Consider the following 18,201-nt stretch of genomic DNA (forward strand, 5'->3'; position numbering starts at 1 on the left):
GGGGAGGAACCTAGCTGGCAGGGGCCCAGGCTTCCCATCTCCCTTCAACCAGGACAGTTTGGCTTTTATCTATTTTATATTTTGGATTTCTACATAGTTCTTACTTTAGAATCTTAGGTAACCCACTGTCACTTACTCACTTCCCCCAAAGACATAAGATCTTTTCTTTCAACCTAAAAGGAAAAAAATCTAATATTTACCATGTGAAAAACTGTACTAAATTTTTTATATTTGTTTAACTTATTTAATTCTCAACAACTATATAGAAGAACTGAGGATTGGAGCTGCCACTACATAAGCCACATAGCTATGGCACCCTGATTCCTGAGCCTGTGCTGTGCCTACCCAGAAATATACTTATTTTATGTCTCTTATCATGATAATATTTTACTGCCCTTCTTTGTGTAAATAAACCCAGAAGAAGACTATAGTTGTTGTCTTCTTACATAACACTCACTATTATGAACCCTCTATCTCAAAGTGGACCAAGTTTTGTTGGTCACACTTGTCCTGAGCTTTTCTGACTCCATGCTTGTTTGTGCTATTTCCTCTAGAGTGTTTTCTATCAGTACTTATAGTGTCACCTATCAGAACCTACCCACCTTTGTTATTTTAACTTGTATTTCTTTTTTTTTTTTTAATATTCCATTGTATGAATATAGCACATTTTGTTTACCTGTTCATCAGTTGCTGGGCATTTGAGTTGTTTCTCCTTTTTGGTTTTTATGAATACTGCTGCTGTGAACATTTGTGTACAAGTTTTTGTGTGGACATATGTTTTCATTTCCCTTGGGTGTACAGCCTAGGAGCCAACTTGCTGGATCATATGGTGACTCAATATTTAGCCGACTGAGGATAAAGTAGGATTTTTAAAAAATTTTAATTAATTAATTAACTTATTTTTGGCTGTGTTGGGTCTTCGTTGCTGCGTGTGGGCTTTCTTTAGTTGCAGTGAGCGGGGGCTACTGTTCGTTGCGGTGCGCAACCTTCTCATTGCGTTGGCTTCTCTTGTTGCGGAGCACGGGCTCTAGGCGCATGGGCTTCAGTAGTTGTGGCACGTGGGCTCAGTAGTTGTGGCTCGCAGGCTGTAGAGCACAAGCTCAGTAGTTGTGGCTCACGGGCTTTGTTGTTCCGCGGCATGTGGGATCTTCCCGGAGCAGGGATCGAGCCTGTGTCTCCTGCATTGGCAGGTGGATTTTTAACCACTGCACCACCAGGGAAGTCCCTAGCTTGTATTTCATCATTACGTTTTAAGTCTCTTGAAGGGAGAAAGGCCAATGTTTTATATCTTTCTCTGTCCCTGCAGCTTCTTTTATAGTGATTTAAACATTATAGGACTAGGGCTTTATTGGCGTTCATGAAGAGAGATGATTCAAAGATTACTTTAAGGCATTTTCATTGATAGCTTGTAAAAATTGCAGTAGCATTGATAGAAATAGGAACCCTTAAGGGAAGGAAAAAATAACTTCTGGTTTTTAATGACTTAATAATGTGGAGATGACACTGGAATCATCCAAAAGAAATGTGCTATAGAAAATAATCCAGGGACTTCCCTGGCAGTCCAGTGGTTAAGACTTTGGCTTCCAGTGCTGGGGGTGTGGGTTCAAACCCTGGTTGGGGAGCTAAGATCCCACATGCCTCAGGGCCAAAAAACCAAAACATAAAACAGAAGCAATATTGTAGCAAATTCAATAGAGACTTTAAAAATGGTCTACGTCAAAAAACAAATTTTAAATAAATAAATAAAAAGAAAAGTAGTCCAGGTGAATGTTCAGAGTTGGTGATGTATATGGGGGTGAGTAAAATATAGGCAGTAATTAAAACCATGAAAAAAAATGAATTTCAAGAGCATGAGTCAAAAGAGCAGAGTAGTGAGGACAGAACTTGAAATGTAGAGGGGAAAAGAAGAGCCAACAAAAGAAATTGGAAGGATCATGTCATATGACAGGAGAAAAATTGGCAACTTGTTATGGAAGCCAAAGGAGGGAAGAAAGCACTCCCTAACACTGGAAATAAGGACTGAGAAGAATCCATTGCATTTGACTAGTGAGAGGTTGTTAGTGATATTCAGTAATTTCAGTAGGATGGCAGTTTGGAAGCTAGAAAGGAACCCAGCAGAGAAGACATCATTATGTGAATAAAGTCCCATGGGAGGAACTCAAAGGAAATTTCAGGAGGATAGTTGCAAATCACTAATATACTGAGGTAAAGTGCAGGGAAATGAGATCATTCATGTTCGATGAACTTTACTTTTTCAAGATAGAACGTGGATAATAGATGAGTAGTAGGTAAAGGAATAAGGAGTTAATGGCATGAGGAGTTAATATAAGAGGGCTATGAAGGGATGTTCTTGAAAAATAAAAAGAGCAAGGTTAAATAAAGTATACTATGTATCTTTGGGCTATGAGTCTGCAGAGACTTGGGTTTTCTATTTTTTCCTTCAGCTTACGACATAAGCAAGAGAGTAAAAGAAACCTGTGATGGCACCTACAGGGTTAATAAGGGTTTGCCCAGTAAAGGGTAGTAAGGGCGATAGTTTATTGTTGAGGTAGTAGGGAGAAAGACAGGAATAATGTGTAGTCAGAACTGAATACTTCAAATTTGTTGAATAAAGATACTGGGAAGTTAGGTTAGGTGGTGGTAGTAAAAGGGTAGGAGATGAATGGCTAGTAAACAGCTGTGGTTGGGAGAGGTGGTCCTTGAGAGAGGAGCAATATTGTAGCAAATTCAATAGAGACTTTAAAAATGGTCTACGTCAAAAAACAAATTTTAAATAAATAAATAAAAAGAAAAGTAGTCCAGGTGAATGTTCAGAGTTGGTGATGTATATGGGGGTGAGTAAAATATAGGCAGTAATTAAAACCATGAAAAAAAATGAATTTCAAGAGCATGAGTCAAAAGAGCAGAGTAGTGAGGACAGAACTTGAAATGTAGAGGGGAAAAGAAGAGCCAACAAAAGAAATTGGAAGGATCATGTCATATGACAGGAGAAAAATTGGCAACTTGTTATGGAAGCCAAAGGAGGGAAGAAAGCACTCCCTAACACTGGAAATAAGGACTGAGAAGAATCCATTGCATTTGACTAGTGAGAGGTTGTTAGTGATATTCAGTAATTTCAGTAGGATGGCAGTTTGGAAGCTAGAAAGGAACCCAGCAGAGAAGACATCATTATGTGAATAAAGTCCCATGGGAGGAACTCAAAGGAAATTTCAGGAGGATAGTTGCAAATCACTAATATACTGAGGTAAAGTGCAGGGAAATGAGATCATTCATGTTCGATGAACTTTACTTTTTCAAGATAGAACGTGGATAATAGATGAGTAGTAGGTAAAGGAATAAGGAGTTAATGGCATGAGGAGTTAATATAAGAGGGCTATGAAGGGATGTTCTTGAAAAATAAAAAGAGCAAGGTTAAATAAAGTATACTATGTATCTTTGGGCTATGAGTCTGCAGAGACTTGGGTTTTCTATTTTTTCCTTCAGCTTACGACATAAGCAAGAGAGTAAAAGAAACCTGTGATGGCACCTACAGGGTTAATAAGGGTTTGCCCAGTAAAGGGTAGTAAGGGCGATAGTTTATTGTTGAGGTAGTAGGGAGAAAGACAGGAATAATGTGTAGTCAGAACTGAATACTTCAAATTTGTTGAATAAAGATACTGGGAAGTTAGGTTAGGTGGTGGTAGTAAAAGGGTAGGAGATGAATGGCTAGTAAACAGCTGTGGTTGGGAGAGGTGGTCCTTGAGAGAGGATTTAGCCCCTCTGGTATGTAACTGTTTGTAATGATGCTGGAAATAAATATTCATGAAAGATAATAAGGCCTTCAAGCTTGAAGAATAATCTTATGAATATTGATATGACCAAGGATGATTTTGGGGACAAGACAGAAAAGGAAAAAAATAAGAGTTGCTAAAATAAACGAGTCCTGGGAATCATTGGAAACTGTAGAGAAGACTAAGGGGTTTTTGAGCAGTTTTCCTCCAGTGCAGTTCAGCAAATGAAAGCCTGTGTCCACTGTGTTAATGAGCTTAGTGCGGGAATAAAGAACAAGATCAAAATCATCATCTTTATTGATAACTGAGCAGGGAGGACAGTGTAACTTTCTTCTTCAACCTAAGCAGCTGTCTTTATCGCTCATACATATTGAACTTGTGCATATGCTTTCATTTGAAAAATGGGTTCAAAGTGAAAGAAAAGTAACTCAAGTATTACTGACAGAACAGCAAAAGGCATATTTGCCATTAAACAGTTACTGTCCAGGTGCAGAGGCTTGGTATAGCTTTGTTACTGCACTGCCTTGTAGTTCTTCATTGCCAGAGCCTAAGCCAAAGTCCAAAATGTTAGGACTTGAATCTCAGACAGTTGGTAATTACAATAGCAATTGTAAACATTTATTGAGCTTACATTTTAGTCAACATGCTATGTATTTTATATGCATTTGCTCATTTGATCTTTACAGTAACCTTTCAAGGTGGTCTTTTATCACCAGTTTACAAATGGGCAAAGTGAGGCTCAAAGTGTCCAAAGTCACCAACAAGGAATAGAGATGCTGGGACTTGAAGTTGGGTATTTGTCTTCAGAGCTTGAGCTCTTGGTCATTACTCTATAAGGCTTATTGAAGGCTTATTGAATGTTTCTAATGCTGAGGGCCCCGGCTCAATCCCTGGTTGGGGAACTAAGATCCCGCAAGCCGTGTGGCACAGCCAAAAAAAAATAAAATCAAAGAACAATAATTTTAAAAATTGGAAACTTGTGACACCTTTAAAAGTGATACATAAAATAGATAAAAGCAAAGGTGCTCTGAGATTGAAGTAGTCATCAGGCTAGTCACTCCCACCGGCATCTGGACCTGGCTGCCCGGTCCTGAGATCTTCCACATGGACCTCCTGCCAGGGAGCTCCCCGAGCTCCAGGTGTGTCCATGTGGCCGTGCTCTGGCCAGGACGTCACATCTCCTGACACGTCCTGCCCATCAGCAACCTGGGGGAGCCCTGCTGATCCTCTGCACACCGGCTCCACGGTCACTCCTACTCACCCACCTGGAAACAGGAACCCCCCCTAGCCTCCCCCGCACCGAGCCCCCACATGGCATACCTGTCCTGGCAATGTGCTGTGGAGGACAAGTGGACATCAGGGCTTGCAAAGTACCCTAGGACAGTGGTCCCCAACCTTTTTGGCACCAGGGACTGGTTTCGTGGAAGACAGTTTTTCCATGGACGGGGGTGGGGGTGGTTCAGGAGGTAACGCGAGCGATGGGGAGTGGCAGATGAACCTTCGCTCCCTGGCCCGATGCTCACCGCCTGCTGTGTGGCCTGGTTTCTAACAGGCCGCAGCCCCAGGGTTGGGGACCCCTGCCCTAGGAGACACCACAAGATGCCATGTTTCCCAAAGCAAGAACAAAAGGGTTTTCACATTGTTTCCAGGACAAAAGACAGTCCTAGAGATGCAAAGATGATGTGCCCTCCCAGGGTTCCAACAGCTCACAAAGGTCCCAAGAGACGTAATTCAGGACCCCTCCCTCACCCAGGTGTTTGCTCTTAACAGTGAAAAAAAAAAAGTGATCGTCCTGTGGGAGCTGGAGCTATGCCCTGTCCCTCTTCCTGACTCATTGCTCCAGAGGTGTCTATGGGAAATCTACGGGTTCCTCTGAGCATATTCTGAGATTTAGAGCCTTAGAAATAAGGGTAATATGTAACAGTATGTTAAATTAATTCATTGATTTTCCATAAAGAATATCAATCATTCAAAATGCACAGTTGATATAATGTTTATTTCCTGACTTTTTAAATTTAAAAAATGTATCACAGCTGTTATAACACTTAAAAGACTGAATGATTTATCCAGTGTAATTCATATACAAAGCTTCCTGACTTTGCTTTATTGGCTTAAGTGTGTTATATTAATGCTGAAAATAAATCTAAAATTGTCTGCCTTCTTGTTGATAGTTAAATAGGACCACTAATATTTTTCTTTTTTAAAACAGGGATTGTTTGGCATTTTGTACGGAACCAGTTTTTGCCAGCTTAGCCAATGTTCTGGGTAACTGGGAAAATCTACCTTCCCCTGTATCTCCAGATATTAAGGATTATAAACTTTATGATGTAGAAACTAAATATGGTTTGCTTCAGGTATGTATTTTTATTCATCATGTGGATAGAATATTTTCCTTCAAAACTGTTTTTAGCCATTTCAAATTTAGCTGTATAAACTGCTTTATGTAAACCTTTAGATCTTCTGAGTAATTTAAAAATTATTTCTATGTTCTAGAATTTTTCTACAGTTTATTGTTAGGCTTAAACTATCTTTTTAATGTATGAAACATAACATTAGTAACCTTTGGAGAAGAGCACTTGTTGACTGGCGGATGTGGTGGTTCCTTTTTAATGTTTTTGAATTGTAAACCTTCACAGTGCATCCGTTAAATCCATCCACTTTTTCTGATTTTCCTTCCCCTGCTTACCAAAATGTCTTTGGCTTTAGAGAGTGAATTGATACAGTAGATTCTTTGTTTTTTGGGGGCAGAGATCATTTTATTCATTATTTTTAACAGTATTGTTAAGGTATAATTAATTGGCATACAGTAAACTTCACATGTTTAAAATATACAGTTTTTTAAGTTTATAGGTGGAACCGTCACTACAATCAAAACAATTTACATATGGACCTTCCAAAGTTTCCTCATACCCATTGCGGTCCTCCCCTCCTGCTCCTTGCTGTCTTCTGTCTCTCACCCCAGGAAGCCACTGACTACTTTCTGTCACTAAATCAGTTTGTATTTTTAGAATTTTGTAAATGAAATCATATAATATGTACTCTTGTTCTGGCCTGACTTCTTTCAATCAATCTGATTATTTTGGTATTCATTCATATAGTTGTGCATATCAATACTTCTTTTATTACTGAGTAGTATATCATAGTTTGCTCATCCATTCACCTGTTGATGATCATTTGGGTTGTTTCCAATTTTGGGCTATTGCAAATAAAGCTGCTACGAACATTCATGTGCAAGTTTTTGTATGGACGTATGCTTTCATTTCTCTTGGTTAATTACCGAGGAGTGGAATGGCTGAATCAAATGGTATGTGTATATTTCATTTTTTAAGAAACTGAAAAACTGTTTTCCAAATGATAGTACCATTTTACATTCCCATTGCAGTGTATAAAAGTTACATTTTTTTCACATCTTTGCAAAACTTAGTATGGTTGGCTCTTTCAATTGTAACCATTCTTTTTTTGTGTGGGATCTTAGTTCCCTGACCAGGGATTGAACCCAGGCCCTCGGCAGTGAAAGCATGGAGTCCTAACCACTGGACCACCAGGGAATTCCCTCAATTGTAGCCATTCTAATATGTGTGCAGTGGTATCTCATTGGAGTTTTAATTTGCATTTCCTTAATGAATAATGATGTTGAACACCTTTTTATATGCTTCCTTGCCATCTGAGTGTCTTTTTTGGTGACGTGTCTGTTCAGATATTTTGCTTATTGTTTAAATGGGTTGCTTGTTTTCTGTTATTGAGTTTTGAGATTTCTTTATATATTGTGGACACAAGTTCTTTTTCAGATACATGACTTTAAAATATTCTCTCTTAGTCTGTGGCTTATCTTATTCTCTTAACAGTATATATTTTCTAATTGTGGTAAAATACACATAACATAAAATTTGCCATCTTAGCCATTTTTAAGTGTACAGTTTAAGTACATTCACATTCTTGTGCAACCATCACTTCCATCCATCTCCAGAACTCTTTTCACCTTGCAAAATTTAAGCTGTACCCATTAAACAATAACTCCCCACACCCCACCTCTCATACCTCCCAGCCCCTGGCAACCATCATTCTACTTTCTGTCTCTATTAATTTGACTACTCATATAAGTGGAATCATGCAGTATTTTTCTTTTTGTGACTGGTTTATTTCAGTTAGCATAATATCCTCTAGGTTCATCCATGTGGTAGTGTGTGTCAGAATTTCTTTCCTATTTGAAGGCTGAATAATATTCTGTTGTATGTATTTACCACATTATGTTTATTCATTCATTCGTTGATGGACACTTGGGTTGCTTTCACCTCTTGGTTATCGTAATACTGCTATGAACATGGGTGAACAAATATCTCTTCAGGACCCTGCTTTCAGTTCTTTTTGGGATATACCCAGAAGTGGAATTGCTGGTTTCTATGGTAATTCTATTTTTAAGTTTTTGAGGAACTGGCATACTTGGTATGGTTGGCTCTTTCAAATCCAGTTTTCACTTTTTGTTAACAAATTCCATGGTAATCTCAGGCACAAATATAAAATTACCAAATAATTAATCCAGTGTGAGAATGAGTGAACATCAGTTAATGTTTGAAAACTGAGCACAATGCTATTCAGAAAAACTTAATTTCAATATGAAGTATAAGTATATAAAAATATTAAGAATTAGAATCAAATTGACAGAGGTATTTCTTGATATTTACTGTCTTTAAGTAAGAAACCGAAGATTCTCTCGCTTTTCAAATTCAGGAACTGAATAAATTTGGGTAGCAAAGTGCTTTTATTACTGTCTTTTCTTTTGCTTTTGTGCATATAGAAAGGAACTTAATAAATAGTTGTCCTCTGTTTTTACAATTGGGTTTTTCTTGCTAATGCTTAGAATGCTCTGGCAACTGAGAATATCTACACTTTTGCATTTATGAAATTTAATTGTTACCTGGCGTGTAAAAAATTTTTATTGGGAGAAGCAGCAAATTTGATTATTATGAGACTTATTATTGTAATTGAAAGGAGTTTTATTAAAAATGTCTTTTATTTCCATTTATAGGTTTCTGAAGGATTGTCATTTTTGCATAGCAGTGTGAAAATGGTTCATGGAAATGTTACACCTGAAAATATAATTTTGAATAAAAGTGGAGCCTGGAAAATAATGGGCTTTGATTTTTGTATATCATCGACCAATCCTTCTGAACAGGAGGTAATGAAGGTTTTATTCTTCTCATTTTTTAAAGCTCTGGAAATTTGTGATTGCATCTGGAATAGATTAGAGAATTTATAAGCCTGATAAATGTGTAGAAATAGGCTATGTGGTACAATGGTATGTTTAAATGTATAGCTTTATAGAAAATTTCTAGTGTTCATTGTACCTATGAATATTTAGCTCATTAATTCCTCAGTAATGTTACTTGAGAAGAAAGTACTAGAGTTAAGCAAATTGGAGCACTATTGGGTTAAGTAGGTTTTTTTCCCTCAGAGTGTCAGATACACAAACAAACATTGTCAATCTCTAGCCCTGTTTCCCCAGTTTATTGGATCACAGAATCTTCTTTAAGGAGCATGATAACAAGAGCAGTGATAATAATGGGTAACATTTATTGAAGCGCTTTTCTGAACACTTTTTGTGTATTTACTTATTATCCTCACAACGACTCAGTGAGGTATGGGAATAATATAGATGAGTAAGTTAAACTCATAGAATAAAATAATTTGCCTAAATTTAGGCAAGTGGTAAGTGGTAGAGCTAGGATTTAAACCCAGTCTTTCTGGTTAAAAAGCACCTGTTACTTAGTGATTATGAAACCTGCCTATTTATACTTAGGAAAACACTGCAATATTTCAAATTTTTACAATATAGTTGTTACCTTTAACAGCCATGCTTTGACCTAAAATATATTTCTAATTTAAGTAAGCATTTTTAAGGGAAGCAGAAAGAATTAGTATTGGTTGAGTACATACTATGCATCAGGCACTGTGCTGGCTCTATTTTCCATACATTTGTTTATCTTACAACATCCCTTTGAACCTGTTAACTAAATCACATAGCTAGTTGGTGAAAGAACAAGGTTTCAAACAATAATCTATTTGAACTCATAAATTTTAAGTCTGTGTATCAGAAAACATAGGCCAGACCTCTCCATATTCATAATGCATTGTATAGTGTAGTGATAATTTGTCTTCTGGGAGAGAACGCCAATAATCTCAAAGTTATAAGAGTTCTTATTCTTATCTCTTAACTTGTTTCATGCACTTTCCAGTTTGGGGATTTGGGGAAATTTAGAATTGAAAGTGATGGTGACATTTTTACTTGCATGACTGAGTATGAATTTAAAACTAAATTTTTACTACTTGACAGTGGTTTGCTTTAATTTAACTATTTAATGTATGTAATCCCTTTTCTGTCTTTTTATAGCCTAAGTTTCCATGTAAAGAATGGGACCCAAATTTACCATCATTGTGTCTTCCAAATCCTGAATATTTGGCTCCTGAATACATACTTTCTGTGAGCTGTGAAACAGCCAGTGATATGTACTCTTTAGGAACTGTCATGTATGCTGTATTTAATAAAGGGAAAGCTATATTTGAAGTTAACAAGCAAGATATTTACAAGAGTTTCAGTAGACAGTTGGATCAGGTATTTGCCTTTAAACATTTTCTTGCATTAAAAATGTATTAAGTGTTTGGTTTTTTCCAAAATATGTTCAGAAAATTCTCTAAACTGAGATGAGTGTCTCATATTTTAAGTTTTCATAAAGTCAACAAAAGTAATTCTTAGGATTAATATTTGTTACTACAACTTTAATCATGGCATTTATTTACTAGAGTGAAAATTGAAATATGGTCTAAAATACTGGGTGTTTTGTTTTAGGAACAGAGACAATTTCAGGTATTAAAGATGTGTTTTAATTATCTTGCAACAGTAGAATTAGCCATTTGTTCAATCTAAAAATACATTTTTTAGTAAATTTCAAAAAGTTTTCTTTTTTTTTTTAAATTTATATGTTATTATTTTTGGCTGCATTGGGTCTTCGTTGCTGCACGTGGGTTTTCTCTAGTTGCAGTGTGCAGGGGCTACTCTTTGTTGCGGTATGCAGGCTTCTCATTGTGGTGGCTTCTCTTGTTGCAGAGCCCGGGCTCTAGGCGCACGGGCTTCAGTAGTTGTGGCACTTGGGCTCAGTAGTTGTGGCTCGTGGGCTGTAGAGCGCAGGCTCAGTAGTTGTGGTGCACGGGCTTTGTTGCTCCGTGGCATGTGGGATCTTCCTGGACCAGGGCTCAAACCCATGTCCCCTACATTGGTAGGCGGATTCTTAACCACTGCACCACCAGGGGAGTCCCTCAAAAAGTTTTCTTAAATGGACTATTGATAGTATAAATGTGTATCTTTTGAATATTTTATATTCATATTTAACATTATTACTCTTTTGAAGTTGAGTCGTTTAGGATCTAGTTCACTTACAAATATACCTGAGGAGGTCCGTGAGCATGTAAAACTACTGTTAAATGTAACTCCAACTGTAAGACCAGATGCAGATCAAATGACAAAGGTGAGTGCATATGAATTCCTGCCTTAGATGGAGGGACAAAAAATAAGTTAAAGTTGATTAAATGCATCTGAAGATTTAATCAGATATAGTCCCCAGATAACATCTGTATTTTTGAATGTATTAAATATTCATCTTCTTTTAATCTTAAAGAGTTAAACAATTTATGCAGGTAAGTGCTCTGATATAAAGTTTAAGATTTCAAATAAAGAGACCTAATAGTTACAGTTAGGCATGCAGAAGTTCTAGACACCCCAAGAATTCATAGCCCTCAAATTCACTCATATAACCAATGGATTTTTTTTTAATGTTTGTTTGTTTGTTTGTTTATTTATTTATGGCTGTGTTGGGTCTTTGTTTCTGTGTGTGGGCTTTCTCTAATTGTGGCAAGCGGGGGCCACTCTTCATCGCAGTGCGCGGGCCTCTCACTATCGTGGCCTCTGTTGTTGCGGAGCACAGGCTCCAGGCGCGCAGGCTCAGTAATTGTGGCTCACGGGCCCAGTCGCTCCGTGGCATGTGGGATCTTCCCAGGCCAGGGTTTGAACCCGTGTCCCCTGCATTGGCAGGCAGACTCTCAACCACTGCACCACCAGGAAAGCCCCTAACCAGTGGATTTTAATGAATTGTACTGTTTATGCCCTCAAGATATTTTACTTAATCTTTTAATATTTTACTAGTTATGTAAAGAAAATGTTACTGTGCAGCTAACTCACAGGTACTGTTTCTGAAAAACTGACCTTGAAAAGAAAAATAATTTATTACTTTCTTATTCTGATTTTTATAATTAGAATTTTTATTAAGTGGTCTTTAGCATTTCGCTAAATGTTTCTGAATATTTTTTCACCATCATGTGTCAGTTTCAGATATGAGAAGTACTTTAATACTTATCAGAATTATTCTGTTTCTCTGTTTTTAGATTCCCTTCTTTGATGATGTTGGTGCAGTAACACTGCAGTATTTTGATACCTTATTCCAAAGAGATAACCTTCAGAAATCACAGTTTTTCAAAGGACTGCCAAAGGTTCTGCCAAAACTGCCCAAGGTTTGTTGTTGATCAGTTTGTTATTATTTAGTCAGGAGTATAGAATTTAAAATTTACTTTGACTTACTATAATAACCCTTCCAAAAAAAAAAAAATGTAACTTTTGCCAGGGGTATATAAATGACTATAAAAGGCTACAGACTGAAGTCACAAAAGTTTAGTGGACCTTTTTGTGTGCTCCAAAAATTATTAAATAGGGTAAAAAATTGGAAGGATACCACCTATGCAAAGGCAGCACTTGGACATTAAACATCAGAAGAGAAGTCCGTAAACTGTCATTGTGGAAGTCACTGCCTCACTAGCAGTTATACTGCTGTATTGATACTAGTCTCTCCAATTCCTTTACTCTCCCTTTCTGGCTTATTAAATCGTGAGGATAATATGGTCTAAAAATATTAGTGATTGCTAAAGAAGCCACTGGCTGGAAAACTAGTAATTCCTTTGCAGAAATATCTCCAGTGTTTAATCTATCAGATATTCATTGGTTATGCACTGTTTGTCTAGCCCTTTACTTAGATGCTGTGGAGAATAAATGGGAAACAAAATAATGTCCTTGCTTTCAAGGGCTTTACAGTAAGTGTAGATAGGGTTAACGAGCATGAAACAACAATTAACAATGTGTGGTATGAATCATAAGTAATGAAGAAATTAAGAGGAGAACTGTGTTAGTGAAGACTAATTGGGGAAGATTTCCTAAAGGAAGGGTAATCGTATGTCCCCCTTTATCTGTGATGTTCCCAAGTTATGTCTTTTGCCCTGGCATAATTAGCAATAGCACCCTATTTTACTCTCAAAAGTGTCCCAGTTTCAACTATAAATTATATAGTCACCTTACCCAAAGGGATTGAAGATTTTAGACTCTTAACTTCAATGTTAATACTAAAGACCTGATATAAAGATTAGTTTTATGAAAACATTTTTTGCCTTTCAGCGTGTCATTGTGCAGAGAATTTTGCCATGTTTGACTTCAGAATTTGTAAACCCTGACATGGTACCTTTTGTTTTGCCCAATGTTCTACTCATTGCTGAAGAATGTACCAAAGAAGAATATGTCAAGTTAATTCTACCTGAACTTGGCCCTGTCTTTAAACAGCAGGAGCCAATCCAGGTATGTATGTAGATATTTTTTTCCTGTTTATTCAATGGTCTTAGTCAATGATAACTATCATTGAAAAGAAAAGGAAAGGATATTTGACTTTTTAAAAATTGAGATAAGTATGAGAGACTTTCTTTTCCATTAGTTAGAAGCTATTTTGCATATGTTTGAAGTGAACCATTCCTAAAATTATAATTGAACTTTGCAAATAAATGTCTGTAGCTCTCCACAAGTTACTGTCTCAGAAAACAAATTGTAATGAGATTTTGCATGTGTTATATTGTTCCTATTGCCTTATTGAAAGTTACAGGTTTAGGAAAATAAGTATTTATTTTTCTCCTGCACTTTTAAGTATTTCTGTTTTTTTGTTTTGTTATTAAGAGTCTTTAATTTGTAGATGGTTTATGCCAGTTGTTTCTCTTTATTTTATTGCTAATAAATAGTTTCACCAGAAGAGGAGAAATGCTTCCAGCACCATGGAAGTAATATGTGTGTGTATGTATTGTTAAGGGAAAATTTAATTAGTCTCTGATATAGACGCTATTAAAATATTTATTTGCCAGATTCAAGGTAGACTTGGATTTAAGAGAGCAGTAGGGTCACATACCTGGGTTAGAATCTTGCCTTCTTCATCTCCTTGGACAAGTCATTGCTCTCTTAAAGTTTCTGTTTTGCTCATTTCTGAAATGTGAAAAGGGTTGTTGAAATTAAATGAAATTTTCTGGCACATGGTAAATATTATTAAGTTTCTGCTACTACATGGCAAGAGCTTATTGGTAAACCATTGATTACCTGATTTAATGGTTTTATGACAGACTGTTTGTGGTCCTTCCATTGAAAGGAGGGTAACAGAAGGAAGTCTGTGGTACTAAGACAGGAGTTCCCCTGCTTAAGGAAAGGGCAGGTGAGAGAACTGTAGGCTTCGAAGCAGAGTTCTCCAATCATGGTCAAGGTGTCAGGAGGGAAAGGAGTGGAGTCCCATGGTCACTAAGCTATGCATCAGATAGGATCCTAAGGAACCTATCATCTGAGCTCTTATTTCTCTTCGTTCTTTGTTTTTTTTTTCCCTTAGTAGTAGTAGTAGTAGTAGTAGTAGTAGTAGTCTAGCTAAAAATCCCTTCTAAAAAATTTTAACTGAGCCTTGACAAAACTAAGTATTCTGCCTGGATAGAAGGGATAGTTTCTTCCTTATTACTTACGTATGTGGTGGCAAACAAATGATCAGGGACAATTGAAAATGTTTGTAGAATTTTTCCTGACAGTCCTTTTCATTTCTGTACCTTTTCTTCTCTTGAACTTTATGGAAGCCCAGTGATGGAATTTACTTCTTTGGGACATCTGACTTTGCTGCCCTCAGGCTTTTATTTTTTTACCCGGTAGCTTTGCAGATAGTTGGTACTTGTGGGTGAGTGATGTATTACTGAAGATATGTGAGAGTTAGGAAATTAGTCTTTATTTAAATGTTTAAACTGAGAGCAGATGTTAAATATAGTGCTTCTAGAAACATAAGAGACTTGATTTATATGTTTTTGTCTTCCATGCCTTCAGGCTAGCAACATGGTGAGTGTCAAAATACATAATTTATTCTTTTGAAGCTACTTTAAATTTTGACATGTATAAAGTGTCAAAAAGATTCTAGACTTTAATACATTGTTTGCCTTTTCTACACAGATTTTGTTAATTTTCCTCCAAAAAATGGATTTGCTACTAACCAAAACTCCTCCTGATGAGATAAAGAACAGTGTTCTGCCTATGGTTTACAGAGCCCTAGAGGCTCCTTCCATTCAGATCCAGGTATAATATTCAATTTTTTTCCTTTAATGCTGATTTTGATTCTTAAAGCAAAAGAAAGAAGTAAAGTACCTTTTAAGTTTGTCATAATTTTTTTAATATAAAGCTCAATAGTATATATTAATCCATTGAATTGCATGATGTATACTACTACTAGTGTGTTCACTCCTAACTAATTTGAAGAATCAATTGATGAACACCTGTATTAATAAAGTAAAATGATTTGTTGCTTTTACTTATCAGTAATGTACTATTATAGAAGGTTTGATTTGTTGTAGTTTGGATTGCTGTATACCTTCTTCCTAAATGAGTAATTAATATATGAATGAAAATGACAAAGATGTATGTGCCTTTTTCTTATGAAAGCGTTAAGTAGGTACTTCTCATACTCATAATTTTCTTTCATGTTTGGTAACTCAGTCTTCTATTCAGAAATGTTCCTTTTGCATTGCAGTTAATTTGTATAGGAGGTAGGTAGAAAAGCAGATAGTAATTTAGTGTGACCATCCCTAATGCATTTATAGTCATGCTTTTGTGTTACAAACGTGCTGTTAAAACATCACGTACTTTGCCAAACTTTTAGTTCTGTAATTTTGCTACTAAAATTTTGGTTCTATGGGTTATCTGGAAAATAATTTTTGGATTGCTATTAAAAGTATAATTTAGTTTGAGCTTTTTTTCTCACTTTGGAAAATAAATACTTATGTTAAGAACATCTCACTGCATAAAAGGTGTCATATTTAAAAGTTCATGGTCTCTTCACCAGTGCAAAGATTCTAGTAAAGAAAAACAAAGAATTTTACTTTTTTTTTTCCGCGATACACGGGCCTCTCACTGTTGTGGCCTCTCCCGTTGCGGAGCACAGGCTTCGGACGCGCAGGCCCAGCGGCCATGGCTCACGGGCCCAGCCGCTCCGCGGCATGTGGGATCTTCCCAGACCGGGGCACGAACCCGTGTCCTCTGCATCGGCAGGCGGACTCTCAACCACTGCGCCACCAGGGAGGCCCAGAATTTTACTTTTTATAAGTTATTGACCAAAGCTTTTTTTTTTTTAAATGAACCTAATACCACACATATAAGGTCACTTGTTTGACTCATTTCAGTCCTTTTATTTAGTTTAGTTTTATTTTATTTTAGTTATTTATTTAGTTTTCTTTTATTCCAAGTTGTGAAGTTGATGTTAAAAATTTTCCTTATAACGTCATCTCTTGCTGCCTTTGTCCAAATGACGTGGAATGATTGGGGAAGGTACTTACTATTACTTTTAAATGCTTTCCAAAGGAATTGTGAATTATAGCTTCTTGAAACGTTCCCACAGGCCCTGTGTAGTCAACCTGGTTTTATATTCAGTGAAATTAGGGAGGAGAGGGAGGATCGAGTGATGTGAAAGGTCATTTTTCTTCCTAAGGGGGTTAGTTTGGCCAATAAGTTACCAGCAAGTATTTTATTTAAAGTTAATACATAATTCAAATTGAGTTGTGCACTTTGCCAAGTTTTAGAAACTAGCATTTCTGATATCATTCAATATAAGTGTTTAGTCACCAGTCCAATTAACTAGTATCAACATTGCTTGGTAAGAGTCTGATAAAGTTAAAGCCTGTCTAAGCTTTGGGAGAGAGAGCAAGAGCAAGAAACAAAAATCTTTTCCTCAAGCTTCATGCAAGTTAGAAGGCTAGGAGGTAACTTCTGAGATTCATTTTTGGAATGGTATTTTTAAATTGAAGTTTGATTAGAACTATATAAGAGGCTAGAGAGAGTTTAGAAAAGCATTTGGAAAAGTAAAAGATGGTTTACAAAAGTTAGGGTCATTAGAGGCATTAATAGAAATGTATATGAGAACCAGTTTTTTAAATTATTTACCTTAAAATAAAGGTAGAATATATTTTCATTCTCCCCTCCCCAGCACCAGTTACAGAGAAAGTAGAAAATAATAGGCAGAAGTTCCTGAGAATATGATAATTGGACTTCCTTTTGTTTGTTTTGTTTTTTTCAATCTCCTGTTCTTAGGTTCTTTACTCTGTCTCCTCCTATGGTTCTCCCCTCCTCTAGCTAAGTGATTTAGACATAATTTAAGATTTCCCTCTTTGTAACCTACTGCTGGATTATATGGCATAGTACATGTGTGCAGTCAGTCTCTCTCTCTCTGTCACTCTGATATCAATTAAGGGCTGAACTTCCCTGTTCCCCTCTGGTAACAGGAACACAGTATCTCACTGACTGCTCATCCTTGCTCATTCTCTACCATCTGTGGAAAAGAGTCCCTTAAATATAGTTTGTATTTATTATCCTCAAGTTATATCACCTACTTAATTATTATACTTCTGAATAGATATTAATATTAACTCTTTTCTTTCTGTCTGCCTTTATGGAAGTCTGGGGATAAGTTAAAGCAAATAAAATACTTGCCAGTATACTGATAACAGATTTTTAGTGGTTGATTCATTTCTATCTGCTAACCATAAATGAATGTCTTTAAGTTTACCAAATATCGTCAATAACTCCTTCCCTGATATACATTTATACCCCCATTTTCTTCAGTAATCTCTTTTTTGCTTTCCTACAAGGATCATTCTGCCTTATAAGGTATCTGAGATTAGGTTCTTCAGCCAGTTAGTTCTCAAGCCATTTCCTGTTCTTTTTTTAATCTCATTTAATCCTCCGTCATCCCCCCTTTCTTCTGTTATCCTTGAAGTTCCCAGTTCCAGTCATTTACACTATGGCATGGCATTAAGTTAACAAGAACGTTTTAAATAACTTTTCCTGTTTCTGTCATTTATATTGGCTTTAGTTTCAGAATTTAGAAATAGTTAAAAATATAAAGGAAATTAAAATCCTCTGTCAGAGATGCCCACAGTTAACATTCCCAGATATATCCTTCCAGTTTTTTTCCCTAAGTCTGTAGACAGGTTTTAAAAATGGGATTATATAATACTATCTTATTGCATTTTATCCTTGATATTGTTAAACAGTCTTGAAAATATATTT

General features: G+C 36.4%; 1 protein-coding gene across 1 annotated transcript in view; it reads left to right on the forward strand.

Moving 5' to 3' along the window:
• The window catches only part of SCYL2 (SCY1 like pseudokinase 2), a 59,745-nt gene that overhangs the window by 27,135 nt on the left and 14,409 nt on the right, over positions 1-18,201 (forward strand). Inside the window, exons 4-10 of the mRNA XM_007465326.1 lie at positions 5,980-6,124; positions 8,797-8,946; positions 10,159-10,380; positions 11,174-11,290; positions 12,204-12,329; positions 13,261-13,437; positions 15,097-15,219. Coding sequence (XP_007465388.1) covers positions 5,980-6,124; positions 8,797-8,946; positions 10,159-10,380; positions 11,174-11,290; positions 12,204-12,329; positions 13,261-13,437; positions 15,097-15,219 — 1,060 coding nt within the window. The remainder of the gene's footprint in view (positions 1-5,979; positions 6,125-8,796; positions 8,947-10,158; positions 10,381-11,173; positions 11,291-12,203; positions 12,330-13,260; positions 13,438-15,096; positions 15,220-18,201) is intronic.

This window comes from Lipotes vexillifer, unplaced genomic scaffold (assembly GCF_000442215.2).
Source record: "Lipotes vexillifer unplaced genomic scaffold, Lipotes_vexillifer_v1.1 scaffold141, whole genome shotgun sequence".
In the NCBI taxonomy this organism is placed as follows: domain Eukaryota; kingdom Metazoa; phylum Chordata; class Mammalia; order Artiodactyla; family Lipotidae; genus Lipotes; species Lipotes vexillifer.